We start from the raw sequence: 26,964 nt of genomic DNA on the forward strand, positions 1-26,964 counted from the left end.
ATTGTTCTGGATCTGAGATTCAAAACTGCGCACCTGCTTGTTCATGTCATTTCATAATAAACTAATCTTGTGGCAGCAGTGCAATATATAAAATTGTGCATGTACAGGACAGTAGCTTCAGTTAATATTCATATTAAAGTTTAGAATTAGGAAAATTATGATCCCAGTGATTTTGACGGTGCAAGTATGAGGGAGTACCACCTGTTCTGTGTTCTCCGTTGCCTAATACAGCAGGTTGCATATCTAATCGTTTGGCACACTTCTGCTCCTCAGACAGTGCGATCACCTATAACCTGACCTGCAGGGCCGGAACTAGCATTGGGTACACTACTTGTTCTGGGGGTCAGTTGTAGTATGACCTAATGTTAATCAAAGTAGACCCCTATGTACACCATATCTGTAGATACGTGGTATATTGTTCTGTCTGTAGAGATGTGCTATATGGGTCTGGCTGTAGAGATGTGGTTTATGGGTCTGCCTGTAGAGATAAGGTGTATGTTTATGTCTGTAGAGCCATGGTGTATGGGTATGTCTGTAGAGATGTGGTGTATGGGTCTGCCTGTAGAGTCATAGTGTATGGGTCTATCTGTAGAGATGTGGTGCATGGGTCTGTCTATAGAGACGTGGTGTATGGGTTTTTCTGTAGAGACGTGGTGTATGGGTTTGTCTGTAGAGACGTGGTGTATGGGTATTTCTGTAGAGACGTGGTGTATGGGTCTGTCTGTAGAGACGTGGTGTATGGGTCCGTCTGTAGAGACATGGTATATGGGTCTGTCTGTAGAGACATGGTGTATGGGTCTGTCTGTAGAGACGTGGTGTGTGGGTCTGCCTGTAGAGACGTGGTGTGTGGGTCTGCCTGTAAAGACATGGTGTGTGGGTGTGCCTGTAAAGACATGGTGTATGGGTCTGTCCGTAGAAACGTGGTGTATGGGTTTGTCTGTAGAGACGTGGTGTATGGGTTTGTCTGTAGAGACGTGGTGTATGGGTATTTCTGTAGAGACGTGGTGTATGGGTCTGTCTGTACAGACATGGTATATGGGTCTATCTGTAGAGACGTGGTGTGTGGGTCTGGCTGTAGAGACGTGGTGTGTGGGTCTGCCTGTAGAGACGTGGTGTGTGGGTATGCCTGTAGAGACGTGGTATATGGGTCTGTCCGTAGAGCTATGGTGTATGGGTATGTCTGTAGAGATGTGGTGTATGGATCTGCCTGTAGAGTCATAGTGTATGGGTCTATCTGTAGAGATGTGATGTATGGGTCTGTCTGTAGAGATGTGGTGCATGGGTCTGTCTGTAGAGATGTGGTGCATGGGTCTGTCTGTAGAGATGTGGTGCATGGGTCTGTCTGTAGAGATGTGGTGCATGGGTCTGTCTGTAGAGACGTGGGGTATGGGTCTGTCTGTAGAGACGTGGGGTATGGGTCTGTCTGTAGAGATGTGGTGCATGGGTCTGTCTGTAGAGATGTGGTGCATGGGTCTGTCTGATGAGACGTGGGGTATGGGTCTGTCTCAGGGGCGTAACTAGAAATCACTGGGCCCCCCTGCAAAATTTTTGAATGGGCCCCCCCCATTATATATTCAATAAAGGTCACCGTATTATATGTTCAACATATTATGCGGTGACCTACAGCATATATATTTGAATCTAATATTCCACCTGCATTTGCACTCAAATTTTAAGCGGAGCCCAGGGGAAACTCTGCATGGCGTACCCTATGTCCTTGCAGACGGCTCCTCATGCATGTAACATGGCTTGCAGAGACGGGAGTTGTGCAGTGACACGCTGCGCAGAGTGTGCTGCTCGAATCATATAAAGTACAATATGCGACAGATCTCCTAAGTCGTGTGTGCCGGGGTGGAGGGGTAGCATGGCAGTGCTAACAGGCTGCCTGCCCTTTTGTTGGGGCTGGAAGTATAGGTGGAGAGCGGCAACTATGATCAGGTATCAAGGGCCAGTTCATACGGTTTTCTCGGCTTCTCGTCTAAATGCTCTTCTGCACGCTCAGAACAATGCATTTAGTGGCTTTCAGTGGTGTGCAGAATGTTTCACTTCCTGCAGGGAACATGGAAAAGTGATTCTGGAAGCAATATGTTGCTTCTAGGATTGGCTAAGCGCTGGCCAGACAATGGGGAACATAAGGAGAAATATGCAGCGTTTGCACAAACCTAATTGTAAATGGTGGTAAGCACTCATTTGAATGGGCAGCACTTAACGAGGAATGCTTCAGCTTTTACAGCCCAGTAAATATGTGTGAATGAGTCCTAACAAAGGGGCATAGACGTCAGGGTTAGGTGCCAGAAAGTAATTGATGTTGGTGGGTGGGGGGACAGGTTAGACATCAAGGGTAGACATTTAAAGACTGAAGCCAAACTACTTTAATATTTCCTTATTTTACACTATATTATCTGTGAGGTGTAGGGCAGGGCATAGCAGGGATGATGCATACCTTTCCACAGGATAATCCTCTGCTCAGCCTGCACAGACAGTCTTCCAGTTGCCTGTGTCACTGACTGTCACCCGATACCAGAGTGCAGGAGATAAACTCCTGTCAGCTTTCAGCAGCCCCAGCCTCCCCGGAGAGTCATCTACATTCTTCACTGATTGCTGCCCGGGACAGGACACCGCTATCCACACAGCACCCAGCGAACATCAGAGAGCAGAGGAGGAAAAGCCATCGGAAGAAGTAACTTCCTGTGAGTGGCTCTGTGATGCTGGTCCGATGCCTGCTGGGATAGCTCTGTCCTCCTGTCGGGGCAACTCTCAGCGAAAGATGCGGATCCTTTGTGCACTCCCCCCTGTATGCCGCTTGCATTCTCCGGAGGGGCCCCACAGGACAAAAAAATACTATATGACCGCCTGTTCACCTTACGCTCAACTTGGGCCTGCTGAGGATTTATCACCTCTGCAGGCAGCAAGCATGGAAGGGCCCCCAGGAGCCACCGGGCCCCCTGCATTTGCAGAGCCTGCAGGGTCTATAGATACGCCAGTGGTCTGCCTGTAGAGACGTGGGGTATGGGTCTGTCTGTAGAGACGTGTATGGGTCTGCCTGTAGAGACGTGGTGTATGGGTCTGCCTGTAGAGACGTGGTGTATGGATCTGCCTGTAGAGACGTGGTGTATGGGTCTGCCTGTAGAGATGTAGTGTATGGCTCTGCCTGTAGAGCCATGGTGTATGGGTCTGCCTGTAGAGACGTGGTGTATAGGTCTGCCTGTAGAGACGTGGTGTATGGGTCTGCCTGTAGAGACGTGGTGTATGGGTCTGCCTGTAGAGATGTGGTGTATGGGTCTGCCTGTAGAGACGTGGTGTATGGGTCTGCCTGTAGAGACGTGGTGTATGGGTCTGTCTGTAGAGACGTGGTGTATGGGTCTGCCTGTAGAGATGTGGTGTATGGGTCTGTCTGTAGAGACGTGGTGTATGGGTCTGTCTGTAGAGATGTGGTGTATAGGTCTGCCTGTAGAGACGTGGTGTATGGGTCTGCCTGTAGAGACGTGGTGTATGGGTCTGTCTGTAGAGACGTGGTGTATGGGTCTGTCTGTAGAGACGTGGTGTATGGGTCTGTCTGTAGAGACGTGGTGTATGGGTCTGTCTGTAGAGATGTGGTGTATGGGTCTATCTGTAGAGACGTGGTGTATGGGTTTTTCTGTAGAGATGTGGTGTATAGGTCTGTCTGTAGAGACGTGGTGTATGGGTCTGTCTGTAGTGATTTTGTTTATGGGTCAGCCTGTAGATTCATAGTGTATGGGTCTGTCTTTAGAGACGTGGGGCATGGGTTTATCTGTAGAGACGTGGTGTATGGGTCTGTCTGTAGATAAATAAGCTTAGGTTAGTGGGAATAAAGTTTTGATGATTTAGCTACAAGGAGACATAGTTCCTAGATATTGGTTTGCGATTATTTGAGATCTGGCAGAGTATTACACTCCCTACTTCAATCACTCATTCCTATTCTAGAACTCAGAAAAGAAGCACAGGTGTTGTAGAATGCTTGTTTTATGCAAGTGAGACTAGTCTGCTGCATAATTACTTTTTGCAAAGTCAGAATTCTTATTTGTTAGTATAATTCATGAATAACAATTACCAGTAATAGTCATAAGTACTGATAATGCAATAAGAAAACTTGTTCAGAAGTTACATTTTGTGTTTTTCACACTAAGATATATATTAAGAAAATATTTAACAGTAGCATGTATTTGACATTGTAATTAACGGAGTTTGGGTGTTTGTTAAACATTAGGCTATTAGCATCTATAACAACCATTTACCTGTTTTCTTCAAACCCAACCAAGCACTACCATGAACTGTCCCTCAGCAGAGTTCACACTATCATCCCCTCCATAGTCATTGTCTATGTTCCTATTGAAGTCTAACGCCAGCTATTTATTTTTTAGTGTGTATGTGTGTATCACTTTACCTATCTGTATGTTCTGAGGCTCTGGTAAGTACAGTTAGGAACCCCATGCAGTTATTGTCCTGGTCCAGATTTAAAAAGGGGACTTTAGTTAGTCTGTGAGAGTTCTACCTACTATGCCATTGTGCTGTTCCCTGCTACATGGTAAAAATGATGTGGAAACCAGGCAACACCTGGGTAGGCAAACAGACTGCAGTCTTTTTACATATCAAGGAGAACAGACACACCTTCAAAGATGGCAAAGTGCACCTTTTGGATAGAGAAGAATGCTAATATATGAGTTAGAACAAGGACTTTCATGCCAAACCTAAACAAGGGTTGGAGCTTTCAAGATCGCTTCTCACCAAACGTGTTTGTGTCTGAATTTATGTCTGGGTGGATTTAGGCTGAAATCATGGAGTTTCTTGTATAAAAGAAATGCCAATTTTTTTTTATTTCTGCCCCCTGCTAATTAATTGTGCACTTGCTAATTATGTGGACATGTAATATGCACATATTAAGTGTTTGCTTAAACAATATGTGCTTAATCAATAATACGGAAATTTGAAAAAATGATTTGGTGTTTTAAAATGTATATACAGAAAACGTCATAATTCAGGCCCAAATCCACGTTACAACAACACTTACAATGTCATTTTGACAACTTCCCCTACAGCCACGTGACCTGAATAATTAACATCTGCTTAATGAGTCTCATAGTGTTCAGGGGATATAATTAAGGTCATCGTGTAGGGAGATAGCTTTCATCTACAAACAGAATAGCAGTAGAAGGAATTAGCAGTAGTGGTGCTACAAGGTCAGAGAATGTGGATTAGCCCATCAATATGCTACCATGGATATGCTAGGGAAATATGCACTAAAAAGAACATGCTAGACATGGTCCTGTGGTGCCCTCTTTAGCTGGAGGTTTTCTAGGCAATGCCCTAGTTTGCAGATATCTAAAATTGAGCCAGCACAAGACAAAGTATGCATTGAAGGTCCTGTCAACAGAGACACAGCATGTTAACGGGCACAACCTTGGTTCCAGTAAGCAGGTAGGTTAGAGTAATTCCTCTTCCTTTATATCTGCAGTGGTGTAAATGTTTCTCGCCAATAAAAACATGCCCAGATGTGACGGTATTGTTCCAGGAAGGTCCTTGAGTGACTACATTACTAGTTGGCAGGCATTTTGGTTTTCCATTCCTGGTCAACAAATTATCCTCTCTCTTCCGAGCTCCAGCATATTGAGGTCCTATTTATTAATTCCATCTCTTCATAGGTTTAGATGCTTCAAAGGCAACATCTGTCACTCCTTACCTTTAGTCCTCGCCTTCTTATGCTGGTGGGTACACACAATTTCCCGCTCGATCAGCGGGACCAATCAATTATTTCCGACATGTTCGATCGGGTTTCGATCGATACAGCCATCGATTTTGCATGTTAAGTATGCAAAATCGACGGCTGTATCGATCAAAACCCGATCAAATATGTCGGAAATAATAGATTGATCCCGTTGATCGAGGGGGATATCGCATCGTGTGTACCCAGCATTAGACGTCACTCAAATGAAAACTAGCTCAGAGACCTACAATCCTAGGCCTCTCTGCTCCATCCTGCATCAGAAATAAGGTACTGCTTCCAATATTGGCAAGTTAATCTCCATCTAGACTTATTAAGCAGCCAGGGTACAGTGCATTGACTGGTCTGTATGGTTATAGCTGTTATATGCAGTTATACACTGGGAACATTTTAGAGGTGCAACTAACGAGATAATACAAATATGGTGAAGGTAAAATTATAACTCTCTGTACATACTCTTTGGTATGTTCAGCATATAAATCTTATTTAGTGAAGCTTCGGTAAAACTTAGAACATGAATATTCTCTTGGGAGATTGCTTTTTCCCTGTGATAACATGGAGAGACGTGGCATTAGAGAAGATGCTAATAAGACATTTAGATGTTGATTTGTAAATCAAATGCAATAGCCTTAGGTTACAGTACATATTTATGTTTGTAAATGTGCAATGCTGTTAATAAATCCGCCTGGCATATACTTTCCATATGATCATGCACTTCTAATACAGCGGTCCATGCTAGTAACTAATACTGCGTATATGCAGGAAACCGACATATACAGAAGAAAACTTGTTTGACATTGAAGGTATATTATGTTAATGAATATCATATCAGATGCAAGACAGGGGAGTACAGAAAAAAGGAAAAGTTAGATCTATTTATAACAGACCTCAGGCAGCAATTAGTCAGTGATGGGCAGCAATCCATATCAGCCAATCAGGTTTCATCTTTCATCAGCTTCACTCAAATAGACTTATAATAGCAAAAGAGGCTAACTACAATGGTGCATAGACTTTCCATGTAGCTTTGTCTTAAAGAAGTACTGTAATGACATAAAGTAGAATGCACTCATTTATACAGGATACCCAGTGGTACATTAATGTTTAGGTTTTTAGCATCAGAAAACTTTCTTGTACTTATATATTGCTGTATATTGGTATTTTAACCCACCCTTCTTAACCACTTGCCGACCGCGCACTCATACCGCGCGTCGGCAAAGTGGCAGCTGCAGGACCAGCGACGCAGTATTGCGTCGCCAGCTGCAGGCTGATTAATCAGGAAGCAGCCGCTCGTGCGAGCGGCTGCTTCCTGTCAATTCACGGCGGGGGGCTCCGTGAATAGCCTGCGGGCCGCCGATGGCGGCTCGCAGGCTAAATGTAAACACAAGCGGAAATAATCCGCTTTGTTTACATTTGTACGGCGCTGCTGCGCCATGTGACAGGGGACGTCCCGTCACTGGCTGCACAGGACGGATAGCGTCCTGTGCAGCCCGGATCTCCAAGGGGGGGCCAGGTAGGAGAGGGAGGGGGAGGATTTTGCCGCGGAGGGGGGCTTTGAGGTGCCCCCCCCCCGCAACACCCGGCAGGCAGGAGCGATCAGACCCCCCCAGCACATCATCCCCCTAGTGGGGAAAAAAGGGGGGCGATCTGGTCGCTCTGCCTGCACGCTGATCTGTGCTGGGGGCTGCAGAGCCCACCCAGCACAGATCAGCTACAACAGCGCTGGTCCTTAAGGGGGGGTAAAGGGTGGGTCCTCAAGTGGTTAATGATGCTTAGCTTAGGTTATAAGGCTACACAGCCTTCTCCTCCCAGTACACTCTGGGAGACCATATAGGTATGAACAGCGCTGTTCATACCTATATAGACTTTATTTATAACACAACCAGAGGTGGTTGGGATCCCCTGGCCAGTGAACAGCAGCGGGTGAAAAGAACCACACTATCCCCATCTGTACTCCCATACCACCTAAGCGCCTCTCCACCTTTCTAAAACTCTGGGAGACCAGGTGTTGTTTCTGCTCACTTTGAAACAAACCGTAAACAAACATTCTGCAGTGATGCACCTGCCAGCACTAAAGATGTTGCCACATGTGATTAATTTAAGAATGTAAATTGAGGTGAGAAAATATTTTAAAATGGCCATATGCTGACTAAATAATTTATAAATAAATATTGTAATACAGTATAAGCAGTTGAGTTAAATTCAACACAGTTTCTCTTTAACCTTCTTGGCGGTAACCACGAACGTAGTTCGGGGTAAGCCGCCGGAGGGTGCCGCTCAGGCCCTGCTGGGCCGATTTGTTTAATTTTTTTTTTGCTGGACGCAGCTAGCACTTTGCTAGCTGCGCCAGCACCCCGATCGCCGCCGCCGCGCGCCCGATCGCCGCTATACGGTGCGGCGCGCGGCCCCCCCCCCCCCCAGACCCCGTGCGCTGCCTGGCCAATCAGTGCCAGGCAGCGCCGAGGGGTGGCCCGGGACTCCCAATGACGACCCGACGTCAGTGACGTCATCCCGCCCGTCGCCATGGCGACGGGGGAAGCCCTCCAGGAAATCCCGTTCTTTGAACGGGATTTCCTGATCGGAGATCGCCGAAGGCGATCGAAGAGGGCGGGGGGATGCCGCTGAGCAGCGGCTATCATGTAGCGAGCCCTGGGCTCGCTACATGATATAGAAAATTTTTTTTTTTTTAAAAAACTGCCCGCTGCCTCCTGGCGTATTTTTTTATACCGCCAGGAGGGTTAAGTAACAGTTCCACTTTAAGGAGTGTATTGTGGAATATCTCTGGACACATCAGAATTTAAAGGATACAGGAAGTGACAAGTGACATGATGAGATAGATGAGTATGTACAGTGCTAAGCACACAAATAACTATTCTGTGTTCCTTTTATTCTTTCCATGCCTGAAAGAGTTAAACATCATGTGTGCAAGTGACAATTTCTGTCTGCGTCGGGACTGGGTCAGACAATAGTGTAACCCTCACCGAGGAATAACTAAAAAAAATTCAATTTTAGGAAATAGAACATAGATACAATTGTTTATCTCATTAGCTTACTTTCACCTTGTGTTTCCTTTAAAGGGACACTGAGCGCTAATTAAAAACAGAATTTGGACTTACCTGTGGCTTCCTCCAGCCCCCCATAGCTCTTGAGGTCCCCCGGCGTCCTCCTGGCTCCTCACCTGATCCCGTTGGCGGGCCGTTAATTGCCGACTTTGTGCGTGCTCCTGCCGCATGCGCGGTTCTCTAAGACTGAACCACGCATGTGCAGTACTCAGATGCCAGCCAGGGTGATGACACATAGTGTGTGCGGCAGGGGCACTCACGGCCAACTTCAGGCCAAATTCGCCAATGAACAGAGACACCAGCAGGACCAGGAGAGGAGACAGAAGGATGCTGGGGGACTTGCGGGCTATGGGGGGTTGGAGGAAGCCCCAGGTAAGTCTAAATTCAGTTTTTAGCCTGAGCTCAGGTCCCTTTAAAATAATGGCTTTTAACAGTGAAGTAAAAATAATTTCAATTTTCAAACTTTCAGAGATCTAGCCCCTAATGACAGAAGATTTCGCTTTGTTTGTTTTCTCTACGCGTAACCAATCAGTATCTACAGTTACAATTAAAAAACAAAGCAGAAGAAAGTAGAAAAATTTCATGGGTTTGATTGGCTGTTTGAAATGAAATGAGACTAAGTAAACATTTCTATCTTTATAGAGTCAGGCTCCTAGTCTTGTTCCTCAAAGGTCTGGAGTTCAATCGCTGTCTTTGTATAAATTTGCTCAAAAAATTACTGAATCTCTGAAAGCTTGCATTATAAATCTGTTTTTAATTATCTATTAAAATGAGTAATATTTACAAAATAAATGTGTTTAGCCAAAGGTTAAAAAACTTGGGTACAGTTTTTGTTACTAATTGTTATTCAATCTCTCTCACTGCATTGCCTGAATCTGTAAAGTTTTTTATATACAGTTGTGCTCATAAGTTTACAGAGCTTAACAGAATTTCTGATTTCTTAACCATTTTTCATAGAATATAAAAAACAAAACATTTTCTTTCACTCATGGTTAGGGGTTGGCTGAAGCCATTTATGGTCCAACAACTGTGTTTAATCTTTTTAAATCATAATCACTACACAAGCTACCCAAATGGCGTACATGTAAAAAGGCACCTGGAACAAAGTGCGTAGGGTATTGCTAGGAGTAGAATATCGGTATAAATACCGATATTCTACTACTTAATTAGGATTGTAAAATATTGGTCATCTTTAGCAATATTTTACTATGACCTAATCAATCCCTACTCTCACACAGAACCCTCCTTCTACCGAAGCCCCTTATTTCTCCCTCTACCGATGCATAACCCTTAATCCCCCCCCCCCTCCCCCACCTGTGGTGCCTTACCCTTAACCCACCCTTCATGGCAATTCCCTCCCTAAACCCCCCTGGTGGAGCTGGAGCCTAACCCTTAACTCTCATCTGTGGGTGCCTAAGCCTTAATCCTCTTCCACTCCCTCAACCCCGTGGTGGTGCCTAACCCTTAACCTCGCCCCCTGCTACAAAGTCATGATTAGCGGCAAAAAAGTGACATTTGGATGACAAAGGCTATCAATAAAATAGGTGCTGGGGCTATGTGCTATGCAAATTATGGCTATGAACAGTGGGCACAAATTATCTAAAGCCGGAATTTGCATGGCAGGCAGCCCTGGAGCACACCATTTTATTGATAACCTCAGGCACCTGAATGTCCCTTTGTTTCAGCTATTTGTTGCCTCAGCCTCAAGCACCCAAATGACCCATATTTGCTGCTATTTACCACCTCAAGTGCCCATCATTGTTGCTAATTCTGTCCTCAGGTGGCCAAATTTCTCTGCACTGTCACTACTTGTGGCTTTTATCATCGTATCCTATGGTGGCGCCCTTTTTTCTATTTCACCACTCATGCCCAAATGTTTACATACAACAGTTCCTAATACCGTGTATTGCCTCCTAGAAGATCAATGACAGCTTTAAGTCTTTTGTGGTAGTTGTGGATGAGGCTCTTTCTCTATGGGTAGGAAAACATTAGACAGAATTGCATATGCGTTTTCCATAGCACATAGTGGAAAACGCATATGCGAGTTTGTTCCTACCCTCTATCTGCTCAGACGGTAAAGCTGGCCATTCTTCCTGGCAAACATTTTAATTCAAAAATCGACCTCTCTGGCACAAGAGGGATTGGTACAAAAAGATGGCAGAATGAACTCATGCGATCTGTGAAATTCCATTGAAACCTTCGGAAGATAGCTTGGATCCATCAGGAGTCTCACATTGTCTGGACAAATAATTAAGAATGCATCCTTAATAGATAAGGCCACCAAATTGTTTAGACATCTAGCTGATGTGATTGCAATTAAGAAGGCAACCTTCTTAATGTCTTCAGTTGGTTCAAAAGGACCTTTGATAAGAATGTTCAGAACCAAAGACAAAACCCATTGAGGAAAGGTCCTGCCCTGTGCCTCACTGGAGTAGATCGTTAGATGGCTTTAAAGAAAGTCCTGATCGATTCCTCTTGTGCCAAATGCCTGTCTAACAAAATAGTGAGAACTTTCCTTCTTAGTGTGTTTCCCAGCTGAATCATTGATAAACTGAGGTGTAGGAAAGGGCGGGAGCTTTTAATCTTTCTTTAATTAGTGTTTCCACAGATCAGCTGCCCACTGATACTTCAATAGTCCCTGACGCCAATTAGAGAAAAATGGTTAACAAGTCATAAATTGTGCGCGGGTATGCAAACTTATGAGTATACTGTAACTGCAAAGTCTTTATCAATCAGAGCTGGAAATGTTTAATTGGCTCCCCTCTTTTAAACCATTAGGACAGAAATAAACCAGCACCACAGTCCAGAAGCTGCTGTGGCATTTGGGTGCACAGGCTATGGTGTATACAGTAAAAATGATGAACAAGACACCCTCAATGTCCATATGTGCCAATTAATATTATTACAGACAATAAAATACATTTACTTGTGCCATGTAATGCATATTCACCTTCACCTGTTTTTCATTTGCAACAATGTCTTCTAGAGTGTCTCATTTAGAGAGATATATCTTTATATAAGTTCATCCCTGAATCCTCTTAAAGCTCCATGTACAGTAATCTCTGCTTTAATTTTTTTTCATTGCTTCCGGTAATCTGTCTGTCTAAATTACTCTTACTCCTATATTTAATCCCACTATGTATCTTCAAGAAAGGATTATATTTAGGATTCTTTATTAGAATAAATATATACCTTTAAATATTGTTTGCTTATTTTTCAAATTCATATTGTGATGACATTTTTTTCTGTAGCACCTTCTATTGAACAGTGAACCGTTCACATCACTTGTCGTCTCTATTGGACTGGGCCACAGTAGTACAGTTTTTTCCCTCGGTGGGCCCCAGCTTCAGGTCTCTGGTGGCCCTCCCCTCCCCTCATCTGACAGAGCTCCAATCGCTGCCTGCAGCACAAAAATTCTCCTCTCAGTGCTGTAATCACTCATGCTGAGAGCAGTGGCGTAGCTAAGGGGCTGTAGGCCCCGATGCAAATTTTACAATGGGGACACCCAAGCACTCCATACATAACAATTGATACGACGCACCAAAACCTGCCAATGGCAAGAAGGGGATGGGGAGGCTTTTAATGATTACCACTATTCAAAGTATCTATAGAAGTGATTATTATGAGCACAGGACCAATAGAGAGGTAATACTGTAGTTGAGGGAGGGCCCTTCGGGGCCCCTTTGGCCCAAGGGCCCTGATGCGGTCGAATCCTCTGCAACCCCTATTGCTACGCCCTTGGCTGAGAGGCTGCTGCAGGCTGGCTGTGCTATGGTGGCTTCCCCCCCCCCCCATGTGATGCTGGGCTGGGGCGGCAAAGCTCAAAGACTGCAGCGTGATGTGTATCAGTAGAAGCTGTCAGCCAAGGCCAGGGGAGTGAGGCGAGAATTGTGCTGTAATGTGGTGCTAAAGCCTGGCAGCTCACACTGCATTGACCCTGCATTGAGAGCAGCCACTAGCCTGAAATAGATGCAGGGAAGCCATCCTGACACAGAGGCTGTCAGTCTTGGGTGTTCTTTGTGACTTCAAGCTGCAGCCATAGGTGCACATCACGGGTGTCAGCGGGGGGAGAGGGGGGAGGAGGGGGGGAATGTGTGGGCCCCCCAGGTTGAAATGTCTTTGGTGGGCCCCCAGTGTCCCAGTCCGACCCTGCTTGTCGTTCCTTAAAGAGACTCTGAAGCGAGAATAAATCTCGCTTCAGAGCTCATAAATAGCAGGGGCACGTGTGCCCCTGCTAAAACGCCGCTATCCCGCGGCTAAACGGGGGTCCCTTCACCCCCAACCCACCCCCCGCAAAAGTGTGTCGTGAAAAGGTCGCTGGCTGTCTCTTCCTGGAGGCAGGGCTAACGGCTGCAGCCCTGCCTCCAGTCGCGTCTGTCAGCGGCGCATCGCCGCCTCTCCCCCGCCCCTCTCAGTGAAGGAAGACTGAGAGGGGCGGGGGAGAGGCGGAGATACGCGCTGACAGACGCGCGTGGGGCAGGGCTGCGGCGGTTAGCCCTGCCCCAACCAGGAAGCGCTCCCCCGGTGTATCGAGGGGGATTTGGGGGTGAAGGGACCCCCGTTAAGCCGCGCTATAGCGGCGTTTTAGCAGGGGCACACATGCCCCTGCTATTTATGAGGTCTGAAGCGAGATTTATTCTCGCTTCAGACTCTCTTTAAAGGGATTCACAAAATAAGGATTCTAGCAGTGTCTGAGAAAGCCAACACTGGGCCGCTGTGCAGAATAAATACAACAGATCATGGGTGGATCCAAAAAGTGTCAATAACATAGAAGTATGTAAATCTAGTGTGCATTCTGTAGGCACTGCATTAATGTAGCACTTTTTTTTATCTATTCACTATGTCTCATACATGACATTTGTAGTATTGTCCTCGCACACACTAAAGGATCAAACCCTTTGTCTTTAAGGGGAGTGCAAAGGCTGAAATAGAGGGATGACACCCTCTATGCAGTAATAAACAAAAAAAAGAGCTGGCACATCCAATATTCATATTAGAGGGACAAAAGGAGATTGTGTCAGCAGCCAAGAGACACACTATCTTGCATTAGCAATCAAATGAAAGGGGAAGCTGCTAAAAATTAGAAATATGCCAAAATAGGGGCAAAACATTAATAAAATGTGTCAATCTGTACTGGAAATTCTCTGATTATCTCCACATAAGCATCAAATGGATAACCGCATACACATCGGTATGCAAAAGTTAGTAAGTCTCTCTCTTGGAGAAGGGAAAACCAGGGGGTAAAAACGATACATAATGATCAGACACCGATAAAGCTTGTAAAATAATTGTAGGATTCAATACATTTGGTTGCACAGTCTCAAGGATATGAATCCAAAAACATTCATGTTAAGTATGCGGTCATAGTCACCTCCGCATCTTGGAATGGGGACTTTTTTGATGGCATTGCCTCTGAGACCACTAATCAAATGTTTGTACTTCATGAAATGTAGGGTCACTGGTTTGCTGAGATCGATATCTTTACCCTCAATGGAATTTTTAATGGCAATTTGTATATCACTCTTGTGCTTTTGGAATTGGACTTTGAAAGCGCCACCCATTTTGCCCACATAGCACAAACCACATGGACATCTAAGAAGCTATATACAGCCTTCTGTGTTACAATTAAGATACCCTCTATTCTATGTTGGTATGGGGGTGGGTGAAGGTGGGGCCCTGTAGAACAAAGTCACAGATGTTGCAGTTGCAACACCTATAGAACTCTTCTCTTTGTGAAAACATGAATTTCCTTCGATGTATATCTCACATGGATCGGCACATGAGACTGTTGCGCAACGTTTTGCTGTTACGATGTGCAACGAGAGGACACTGTCGCACTGTAGGTGACAGCACAGAGTCAGATTCAAGAACAGGATAATCTGGCCCTGACTGTGGTGGAGCTGTAGGGGCCCTGTGTGGCTGCATGGCCTGTATGGGCTTATATCCATCTCTGGTATCTAGTAGATTAGGGCCGCTGAAGCATTGCTACATACCCCAGGCAATGCTATTAGATACTCCTGTTTGGACCAAAAAAAGTAATTTTAGGCAGCCATGTGAACTCCCCAGATTGGGTAGCTGTATGCGCTCCCAGAGAATGTTATTAAAGCGGACCCAAACCAAACATTTTTTTAATTCAAAATATTTAGTTGCACCACTCTGACACATACAAAGATAAATAAACACTCCTTCAAGCCTATGAGCATTTCAGTGCATGCTTTTCACCCTCCTCTTTGCATAATTAGGGTTATACAGGTGGCAGCCATTACCAATTCCTCCTTTGCCGGACACCATCTACTCCACCAGTTTGCCGGATTATTTGCCATCAATATGAAAGGAAGGGAGGGGTTTCTCCAATAAATGTAAAATATTTTATATTTGTCATCATGCAGCTGAAAAAAGGCTGCTATTTATTATTTTAATTTAGTAAATAGATTTTATTTCTGAAACCTTGTATTTTTAGTTTGGGTCCACTTTAAGTACCCTTGTGCACTGTCCAGAGTCGTAGTACCGTAGGAGTATTAGGCATCCAAGTGTGTCCCCCAGATAGCAATATTGGTTAGCTTTGTGTGTTTCCCTGGTTAGTAGAATGAGGTAATCTTTATGTCCCCCAGACAGCAGTATAATGTAATCCCATTGTAGAGTAAGCAAAAGCGGAGCAAATCACTCAGCTTTCCTACTACCATGCTTCCTCCACTAGGTAAGCAGTGCTCCCTGGACTCCAGTTACTCCACACTCACATTGTGTTTCAGTTTCTCATGGTCCATCAGCATAATCGGGGCTGTAGGGTACTGTGTAGGAGTGCTGGCCAAAGGAGAAAGATTTGCACTGGCCAGAAAGATGTCTTAGCTGTCATTTGAGTACATTTCTTTAGCCACGGTGCATTTCCAAGAGACCCCCTGATCATGGGTAAGTAATCCAACCCTGAGTGTGCTAAATGCCTGTTTTGGCTAATGTTTTTTGGGTTTTGCTGCCTTTCCTGTATCTCATAATTCACGAGATAAGAACATTTGTGATAATTGTGCACCTAATTATGCGCTTAAATTAAATGCATGAATCATGACAGCTTTTAAGATATATCACATTGCTTAATTTAAGGATTAGTTTAAAACCCTAGTTCACCCTCTTTAATTTTTCATGGTTAGTTAAAGGACTTACGAGGCAAACTGGCCCCAAAAAGTTAAATACCTGTATGAAATATCAATGCACGGAGGGCGCCGTCCGCGCCCTCCGTGCCCTCCCGCCGGGTCCCCACATCTCAATGTGCCCCCCGGCCGGTCCCGACCCCACAGCCCAACAGGTGGGGCTCTCCTTCCTCCAGTAAGATGGCCGCCGGAGCTGGCCACGGCTGCGCAGTCCACATATGCGCGAGTGCGGCTGCGCAGCTCTAGGGCCTCCCCCCCCGATCCACACTATATGCCGTCTCCTGTTGCGTGGATTGGGGGGGAGGCCCTAGAGCTGCGCAGCCACACTCGCGCATATGCGGACTGCGCAGCCGCGGCCAGCTCCGGCGGCCATCTTACTGGAAGAAGGAGAGGCCGACCCGGGCTGTGGGGTCGGGACCGGCCGGGGGGGCACATTGAGATGCGGGGACCCGGCGGAACGGCACGGAGGGCGCGGACGGCGCCCTCCGTGCATTGATATTTCATACAGGTATTTAACTTTTTGGGGCCAGTTCGCCTCGTAAGTCCTTTAAGGCAAATAAGGGACTATGCCATTAATCACACAATCATCACTTTTGATGCAGACATTCTAGAGAATGGGTCACATGACCCAATTAAACCTTCAAAAAACAGGCAGCTATGAGTAAACCTTGCTTTCTCAGCTAGCGGCATACTTCAGGTATGTGTGCCCGACTGCCCAGTGGTGGCAGCCGAGTAAGCATACTGTAAGAGATGAATTTGCATGAAATCCTATGTTCTCTGCATTCCTAATAGAGTGCATGTGCCTGAGTTGGAGCAGTTCTACACCAAACACATATCAGAGGCTAGGGCTGTTTTTAGGCACAGTGCCTGCAGTACTAAATAATAGGTAGCTTATCTTTAGCAATGGGGTCAGAAGAAACCAAATCCAAAATTAACTGATCTTGTATGGATAACACATATTTACGTATTTATTATTGTATTTATAAATCGCCAACGTATTACACAGCGCTGGACTTTAGTTAAGGTTACATACAATATTTAGGGGTGACATACAGCAATAAGACAATACAGAAAACCAGATCACACAGCACAGTATGAGTACAAGGTAATGCTTTGTCAGTCACTTGATGGAAGCATGGAGATTAGGTAAGTTGAGTTCACTCAAGTGTTCACTCAGTTCTATAGGATGGGTGGATGGTAATGGAGGTGCATGAACAGGTAGGAGACACAAGGAGGACCTTGCCGAAGGCTTACTATCTAGAGGGAGAGGTAGGGACACAAAAAGTAGGGGACCAGAGTTCAGCTTACCGTATATGTAGTAAGGAGGAGACAGCTAAAGGTGGCGTGGTGAAGATATTGAAAGGGCAACAGCAATGTTTGCATTAATAGGGGAATGTAACTAGTCTTAGCAGTGATGTGAGGAACTGCCTAAGCCCAATAGCTAAGCAATGGCCGGATTTACCATAAGGCACTGTTGGCACGTGCCTATAGGGGCCCCAATGATGGAAAGGCGGTTCACTCCTTTCCTCGAGTGCCTCCCTCTCTCCTTCTCTGTGCAGAGTCCTGATGAGAGTGTAAATGAGAGGTTTCCCATCTTGCTTGGGACATTCCACTGGTGAGAACTCCTTTCAATCAGCTACCTAATAATTGGGAGCACATCTATAGCTACCTAATATTGATAGTACTTCTGGCTACCTAATACTAAGGGGCACCGGTAGCTAACTATGATGGCCAAGGGAAGTAAGGGAGGACAGACGACACACTTGCAGTATGGTTCAGCAGGTGCTTATAGGTTCATGGAGGGCAAAGTGTAAGGTGCCAGGACATCTGTGCCTATAGGCTCCTGTGAGGTAAATCCGGGCCTGGCAATGACTTTACGACCATGGGGTTGATTCAGCAATCTCCCAGTAAGTTTTAGAAACTTAGCAAAGAAATGAACAGCGCTACTTAAAAACAGATGAGTGCTTACCTGCAAAAAAGTGCACACCCCACTCATGGGATTCAAATACACAATGAGCACACACATGACCTGTCTACCACTTGGAGGATGGTAGACAGGTCATGTGTGTGCTCATTGTGTATTTGAATCCCATGAGTGGGGTGTGCACTTTTTTGCAGGTAAGCACTCATCTGTTTTTAAGTAGCGCTGTTCATTTCTTTGCTATGTTTGATTTAATTCTGGTCAGCTGCTCCCACTTGATAGTTTTTCTTTGGTGTATATGCAGAGCCTCTGTTTGGGTTCAAGGTGCGTTTTGTAGTTCCTGGGGGGGCTCAGCGCATCTCTGAGCTGAGGCCATCCAGAGGCGGCCTGGTGATGCGCTGATCCCACTTTTTCTGCGCAAGTTTTAGAAACTAACATTCTGCAGAAATCACATAAAGATGTTGACGCCTGTAATACATTTCAGAAAGTAAATCAGGGACAGGAAAGATTTTACAACGGGCAAACACAAACTAAATTACTTATAAACTAATATTGTAAAAAAAATCCTTTTTAAAGCTATTTTAGCCCCATCAGCAATGGGGAAGTAACAGTGAAACTGAGAGGCAACATAGCCTTTCCCAGTGCAGAGTTTAGATGGGAACTTCAGCACCTGGAGTCAGTGTAGGTGAGTCTGTGCACGCTGCCTTAATTCCTCCCCACTTCACTCTGTAATGCTGCAGGGAGGAGTGGAAATGCCGAGGGGGACATATGAAAGAGTATCAATTCCAAGGACACTAATTTAAATTAATTTCTAAAGACCATGCTACCCTAAAGTCAAGATTGGGCACCAAAATCTACCGGGGATACCGCAGGGAGGAGAGGGATGAGGGGATGCCATAGTGGAGTAAGGAAGGAAATTATATCATGATTGGCTTCAGCCGGAGGGACCCAACATGGCCCCTGCCAGGGATAAGAATTTCCCAAATGTATTATATAAAATTCTCTGAAATCAAAACGTGGACAGTGCAATACATGTTGTGTAAGTAGAGCAAGTACTTATCTACTTGCATATGGTTTGTTTTTTTCCCTGACATAGTTTGGCTATCAGTTCCTCTTTAAAGTGTGTCGCTCCTACTGCTGGTGTGTGGCAATTATTCTGTTGACTTAGTGGGGTGATTGATAAGGAGTGATGGCTTTTGGTGCTATCTGTCCACTCTGAAACTGGAGCCACATTGACTGTAGTTTGCCTTCTGTACGATTGATTGAAGCTCTTCTTCCCAGTGTTGATTGACAGCTCTTTTCCCAGTGTTGATTGACAGCTCTTCTTACCATGTAGATTGAAAGTTCTTCTTCCCATGTTGATTGAAAGCTGTTCTCCCAGTTATGATTAAAAGTTTATTTCCCACTATTGACTGAAAGCTCTTCCTCCTATATTGATTGAAAGCTCTTCTCCTGGTGTTGATTGAGAGCTCCTCTTCTTATCCTGTTGATTGAAAGCTCTTCTGCCGGAGTTGATTGAATTTTCCTTCCCATGTTGATTGAAAGGTCTTCTCCCAGTGTTGATTGCAAGCTCTTCTGCCAGTCCTGAATGATAGCTGTTCTCCTGGTGTTGCTCTTCTCCTCATGTTGATTCAAGACTTTTGTCTGTGTTGATTACAGTTTGGCTCATATCTTGTTGCAGAAGACATCTGTCCTCTTTGAGTTCTGCTAAACTAACTTTGTTCAGCTGGCTCCTCCTCTAGTTATGTAGAGTAGCTGTATCAGCCCTTCACATATCACAATCACTCTGCAGTGAAAGTAGCTGGTGAAGATGGGAGTCCTGAGAAAGAATCCTGAAGACTTCTAGCAAGCTACAGAGAATAAAATATAACAACCCTTGTGTGTTTTATCGATTTCAACTATTGTGTATGAGGTCTCGGGAGAACGCTATATATCAGTGTTTCCCAACCCTTTCCTCAAAGCCCACCAACAGAACATATTCATAAGAAGGCTAATTAGTGCCTCAGCAGTGCTGTTTAATTACCTCTGTGGATTTCCACAAAATGTGTACTGCTGGTGGGCCTCAAGGACTGGGTTGGGAAACACTGCTATACGTGTTAGCCAGAGTGGGTGTTGGCACCCCACCAGACTTGTGGGCAGGGTAGTGCTGTGGAAGGGAGGGGAAAGCTGTATAGCCTCTCCTTTTTAGAGCCATAACAATGGCAAAATCCATAAAAGATAGATAAAATAGGCATTAATGACCCCAAATAAGTTTACTGAATCAACACAATAAGGTCCAGGCCACTGTTAGGTCACATATCTGGAAAACCAACATGAGTACACCAATTTTTTTAGGCTTCTCAAAAATTATATGCAGATGTTTCATTAGATTGCTACAATGCATATTCCCCATACTTATACTATGAGTACTATGCATATAGCTTTCTTGAAGCTAGTTTTCATATTTGTTATGCAATATTTATATTATTTAAACATTGTAGTGTTCTAGTGACATCTTTGGAATGTTGCCACTACATCCTGTTTTCTTGGCATCACACCTTTGGTAAACTCTGCTGGGTTGCAAAATGAAAACAATAATAATACTTCATGTGTAAATAACAATATGGCTTTACACTAACTGCTGTGAGATCAGGGGAGAGATGAGGTCAAGGAACTATTGTCCTTACAATAATGATGAAATGTTTTCTCTATATAGAACAACATAGAAAGAAAAAAAAAACGATGAACAAAAGTGCTTACCATTAAAAAGTCTTCAACTCCTCAGAATTTATAGATGTTTTTCTCAGTCTACCACAGGTGGAATATCCTTTTTAGTAGATGATGGGTATCCATGAGTGCTGGGGAGGATTTCATATAAAGGGAACAAAGTAATCCAAATTCTAGGTCCATAGCCTGTGTTTTGTCCAAACTCCTCCTCCTATTTCATCATCATCCACTTGAGGTAGTCAGCGAGGAGCTAGGAAGAGACATCAGCCAGACTTTTTATGTAAACACAGTAATTACCCTTCTATTCTTCTCTCCACAGGAGAAAGCAGAAGGAGGCAGTGGTCAGGTGATAGTTCTATGGAAAGGAAGAAACTCCCACACAACTTGCAGCTTTGCTTTATGCACAGATATTTGCATTATGTGACGCACTTCTTCAAAGGGAATTCATCTGGAACAGCTCCATCCTATATCCAAATTGTGTGAGCAATGGTATAGTCTCCTATTCATTTTGTAAGAATAAAACATATGGAATTGTGAACTAGGAGTTTAAGTCTATGGAGCAGATAGGACTCAATCAAGGTGCAGCTGCTTTTGGGATGCTTACAGTTATTGCTGAAACTGCTGATATAATATTAGCCATTGGTTGGAAAAGTAGGGGCCATCAAACAATTGTCCTTCACAATAAACTAGTGATGGGGTCCTTTAATAAAGAGAATGTTTAAAAAAAGAAGATTTCTTTGGCACCCACGGTCACATTAGTAAGCAATGTTTATGTAATACTTGAATAATTTGTAGCAGCTCTTATCAAGAAATATATTACTTCCTCAAGTAACAATCAGTGGCGTAGCTAAGGAGCTGTGGGCCCCAATGCAAGCTTTACAGTGGGGCCTTCCAAGCACTCTATACATAACAATTGATATGGCGCACCAAAACCTGCCAATGGCAGCTACAGTGTCAGAGGTGCCAGAAGGGGATGGAGAGCAGTTTGTTAATGATTACCACTATTCAAAGTATCTATAGAAGTGATTATTATGAGCACAGGACCAATAAAGAGCTAATACTGTAGTTGAGGGAGGGCCCTCTGGGGCCCTCCTGGCCCAAGGGCACCAATGCGGTCGCTACCTCTGAAACCCCTATCCCTGGTAACAATAACAAGTTTATGAGAATTACAATAGCTAAAAGAGAAAGAAGCCAAAGCGAGACATGATCACAGCCAAACAATCAGAGACTTACACAGCAGCCACATCATCAATTCAAACTAAATATGACTTGCTACACAAAGAAAGGTTGTTTGGCGCTCGATTGAGGGGGAAGGGTAATGCGTCCTTATACACACAGCAAATATTGAATATGAGAGAGCCCACCCGTCAACACTGATGGGTTCGGATATGGCAGAAGACATGCTGCTGGTAAGTCACAGGAAGAAACACAAAATATAGTTGCGTACAAAGTTGCAGCCCGGGCACTGTCCTCTGTAATGCCTTTATTCCATGTGTTACAACAAACCAGCCATATGCAAAACAAATCCAGCATGATAATAAATCAAACCTGATGTTGTGCTTGTGCTTTAGGAGGGTGTGGGAGAGGGGACCAGGGAATGATCGGACGGCACAACAGCCATTTCGTGCTAGTGCAGTGCTTGCTCACGTGCTTGTCCTGGGACTCCAATGAGCCCTTTATCAAGTAGGAATATGTGTGGCTGCTGTGCAGCACAGAGTTCCCCTTGTGTGTTGTTTTTTAATTGAGTACTCATTTACTCGTTTGATATAGGGCTTATTGAAGTCAGAACAGACTAGTGTTACAACTGCTGGCCTATGATTTATGGTGATGAGAATTAACTTGGAGTTATCTTAAAGTAATCCTGTGAGCAACATCACCCCCCCCCCCCCCCCTTCCCTCAGGTGAGACCACAACTTCTGCTGCGCTATACTCTGCTGCATTTACACACTGGGCTGGGGGAGTGCTGGAAGGGGGAATGCATCGAAATGGGACAGGATTGGGGGGGGGGGGGTCATTTGTATCTCAGGGGCTCCTTATATGGGACTTATATGCAATTCACAGTAAGTAACAGAACTCTCATGTCTATATGAAACTTATTTAAATAGTGATCACAGTTTTTATCTAGTAAAAGTAGAGACAACTGACATTACTTTGGCCAGTTAAAATCAAGTGAAGTATGGCCCTGAGTTAGTCGAGGAGCAGAAATGCAGGCATCAAACTAACAAGCGTTAATTCTGGTAATGCCGTTAATGACTAACTGTACATGTTTTTTTGCAAGCTCTCAAAACCTTAACCACGTCACTTCCAAGCAGGGCTGGTTCTAGACTTTCTGCCGCCCCCAAGGCAAATTTGTGAGCATGCGCCCCCCCCCCCCCCCCAAATTGGAATGATCGCACAGCACCGGGCAATTTGCACCGCATGTTATAGCTGAGATGAGCCCTCCAAAAAATACCATCAGTATAGGTAGGTAGCCAGTTATAGGTGCCTCCAGTGTTGGTAGCTAGGTTGCCCCCAGTATTCAGTTGCCCCCAGTATAGGTTAGCCAGGTACAGTTACCTCCAGCATAGGTTGGCCAGGCACTCTCTTCACTTCCTCTTTCTGCCTCGTGCTGCCCCCAGACGTTTGCTGCCTGAGGAGTCGCCTCACTTGGCATCATGGGAGGACCGGGGCTGCTCCCAAGGGTTTTTATCCCAACAGACCAGAGCAATTTTCACCTGTCAGCTATTCTCCCTTTCATTCGCCAATAACCTTAATAATCTAATCACTACTTATCAAAACAAAATGATTTATACCTTGTTTTTTTTGCCACAAATTAGGATTTTTCAGGATCATATTTATTTTCAGTAATTACTTTTTTCCTATTTAATTTAAATTGAAAACTTGGCGAAAAATGAAAAAAAAAAATACCCGTATTTCGCGCCCTATAAGATGCTCCGGAATATAAGACGCACCCAGGTTTAGAGGGCAAAAACAAGAAAAAAAATACTAAACCTGGTGCGTCCATATTCCAGGAGTGCCTTGTACAAGTTATACCTCAAATGGTATCCTCCTGTGTCCCCCATGTGTCCTTATGTCTCCCCATGTCTCTCCCATATGTCCTTCTGTATCCTTCATGTCTCCCCATGTGTCCTCCTGTGTCTGCCACATGTGTCCTCCTGTCTCCTACAGTGTCCTTCTGTCACCCCCACCATGTCTCCTCCTGGTCTTATGTGTCCCCCATGCATCCTCCTGCCCCCACCCCATGTTCCTCCTCTCACCCCCATGCATACTCCTGCCTCCCCCTCCATGTCTCCTCCTGTCTCCCCCATGGTCCTCCTGTCACCCCCATGTCTCCTGTCTCCCCCATGGCCCTCCTGTCAGCCCATGTGTCCTCCTGTCACCCCCACCATGTCTCCAGCTGTCTCCCCTATGGTCCTCCTGTCTCCTCCTGTCCCTTCTGATTCCCCCATGGCCCTCCTGTCAGTCCATGTGTCCTCCTGTCACCACCACGTCTCCTGCTGTCTCCCCTATGGTATTCCTGTCTCCTCCTCCATGTCTCCATCTGTCCCTTCTGATTCCCCCATGGCTCTCCTGTCAGCCCATGTGTCCTCCTGTCACCCCCACCCCATGTCTCCTGCTGTCTCCCCTATGGTCCTCCTGTCTCCTCCTCCATGTCTCCTCCTGTCCTTTCTGATTCCCCCATGGCGCTCCTGTCAGCCCATGTGTCCTACTGTCACCCCCACCATGTCTCCTGCTGTCTCGCCCGAAGTCCACGTCTCCTCCTGTCACTTCCATGTCACCCCCTATGTCTTTCCTCCCCCATGGTCCTCCTGTCCCCTGCATGTGTCAGCGGCTCCCCGCCCCCTCCCCTTGCGTTGTGTGCCCCCCCCCCCGGGTGTTTATCGGCAGCTGCTTACCTCATCCGTCATGCTCGCGTGGGCTACAGACCTCCGGCTTTTGTGTGCGGCTTTCTCTAGTGCCGGCTTCTAATGACGCGTTATTGATGACGCGTCATTGATGACGCATCATTAGAAGCCGGCACTAGAGGAAGCCGCACATAGAAGAAGGAGGTCTGCAGTCCACGCGGGCATGATGGATGAGGTAAGCAGCTGCCGATAAACACCCGGGGGTGCCACACAACGCAAGGGGAGGGGGCGGACACATGCAGGGGACAGGGGGACCATGGCCACAACACAGAAGTGACAGGTGGAGGAGACAGGACACCGCACACAGGCAGGGAATCCCCGATGTGGCAGCGGTTCATATCGGCGGGCGTTCGGAAGTCGGGGATTCCCTGCCTTTGCCGTATAAGACGCAGGGACTTTTTCACCCCATTTTTTGGGGAGAAAAAGTGCGTCTTATACGGCGGAAAGTACGGTACCTTTTTTCCAATTCTATTCTCTATAATTTTATACTTGTTCCCTTTCACCAATTGCAGCTCTCGGAGTTCCGACGGACACATGTGGCGCACCCGCATGCACGCCAGCGGCAGAGGACATTTTAACATATCTGTTGGTCTGTTAAGAGGGACAAACAGTACGTTTTAAAACAACACTTCATCCAGTAATGGTTAAGTTTCTTCTTCAGGCATTACTGTATATAGAACTGGTTTAAAAACGCACGATTGGTTCACACGATGGCCAGGGGCCCCGGACCTCTCTCACTGGCCGGGGCCCCAAGGCCAACATGCGATACCTGGAGGAGAGTGCAGGTGGGCCTGGACCTCTCACACCCAGGCTCTGGACCTCTCACATCCAGAAAACCCACCAACACTGCCTCCATACTGAATGCTAAATTCGACACACACAAGCAATAGAACACAGCAGTACATGCATCCAGCTGCATTTAAGTGGTCAGCAGGTGCTCGTCAGCCAATCAGGATACACTGTCATACACCCTTTACCTGCCATACCACATCTAGCAGCCATTAGCATTCAGGTGAGAGGCTTCAGTTGGACGCCATCGCAAGATTGCGTCGCTAGCAGGACCGCCCCGTGCAGGCATCCCTCCCACGGGGGTCCCTCCCTAACCGCTCACCTGTCCGCCATGTCCTAGAGCTGAAAGAAAACGTTTAAAAACACACGATTGGTTCACACGATGGCCAGCGGCCCTGGACCTCTCTCACTGGCCGGGGCCCCAAGGCCAACATGAGATACCTGAAGGGGAGTGCAGGTGGGCCTGGACCTCTCACACCCAGGCGTCCAACTGAAGCCTCCCACCTGAATGCTAATGGCTGCTAGATGTGGTATGGCAGGTAAAGGGTGTATGACAGTGCATCCTGATTGGCTGACGAGCACCTGTTGACCACTTAAATGTAGCTGGATGCATGTACTGCTGTGTTCTATTGCTTGTGTGTGTCGAATTTAGCATTCAGTATGGAGGCAGTGTTGGTGGGTTTTCTGGATGTGAGAGGTCCAGAGCCTGGGTGTGAGAGGTCCAGGCCCACCTGCACTCCCCTCCAGGTATCGCATGGTGGCCTTGGGGCCCCAGCCAGTGATAGAGGTCTGGGGCCCCTGGTCATCGTGTGAACCAATCGTGTGTTTTTAAACATTTTCTTTCAGCTCTAGGACATGACGGACAGGTGAGCGGTTAGGGAGGGACCCCCGTGGGAGGGATGCCTGCACGGGGCGGTCCTGCTAGCGACGCAATCTTGCGATTGCGTCCAACTGTAGCCTCCCACCTGAATGCCAGTGGCTGCTAGATGTGGTATGGCAGGTAAAGGGTGTATGACAGTGCATCCTGATTGGCTGACGAGCACCTGCTGACCACTTAAATGTAGCTGGATGCATGTACTGCTGTGTTCTATTGCTTGTGTGTGTCGATTATATAGAACTGGATCAGAATCGTACAACAGTGAATGTAACTTACAGAGACTTACAGTGGTGTGAAAAACTATTTGCCCCCCTCCTGATTTCTTATTCTTTTGCATGTTTGTCACACTTAAATGTTTCTGCTCATCAAAAACTGTTAACTATTAGTCAAAGATAACATAATTGAACGCAAAATGCAGTTTTAAATGATGGTTTTTATTATTTAGTGAGAAAAAAAACTCAAAACCTACATGAAGCTGTGTGAAAAAGAAATTGCCCCCTGAACCTAATAACTGGTTGGGCCACCCTTAGCAGCAATAACTGCAATCAAGCGTTTGCGATAACTTGCAACGAGTCTTTTACAGCGCTCTGGAGGAATTTTGGCCCACTCATCTTTGCAGAATTGTTGTAATTCAGCTTTATTTGAGGGTTTTCTAGCATGAACTGCCTTTTTAAGGTCATGCCACAACATCTCAATAGGATTCAGGTCAGGACTTTGACTAGGCCACTCCAAAGTCTTCATTTTTTTTTTCTTCAGCCATTCAGAGGTGGATTTGCTGGTGTGTTTTGGGTCATTGTCCTGCTGCAGCACCCAAGATCGCTTCAG

The 26,964-nt window shown here is 45.7% G+C and overlaps 1 protein-coding gene across 1 annotated transcript; it reads right to left on the reverse strand.

The window, feature by feature from the left end:
• Nucleotides 1–613: 613 nt before the first annotated feature.
• LOC137562273 (putative uncharacterized protein ENSP00000383309) lies at nucleotides 614–24,476 on the reverse strand. Its single transcript, XM_068273607.1, has 4 exons — nucleotides 24,465–24,476; nucleotides 14,493–14,636; nucleotides 2,993–3,691; nucleotides 614–1,450 (listed from the first exon to the last, which is right to left on the reverse strand). Exons 1-4 carry the CDS (start codon nucleotides 24,474–24,476, stop codon nucleotides 614–616), a joined length of 1,692 nt encoding a protein of 563 aa, XP_068129708.1.
• Between the last annotated feature and the right edge of the window lie 2,488 nt (nucleotides 24,477–26,964).

Source organism: Hyperolius riggenbachi, chromosome 3 (genome assembly GCF_040937935.1).
Source record: "Hyperolius riggenbachi isolate aHypRig1 chromosome 3, aHypRig1.pri, whole genome shotgun sequence".
In the NCBI taxonomy this organism is placed as follows: Eukaryota; Metazoa; Chordata; class Amphibia; order Anura; family Hyperoliidae; genus Hyperolius; species Hyperolius riggenbachi.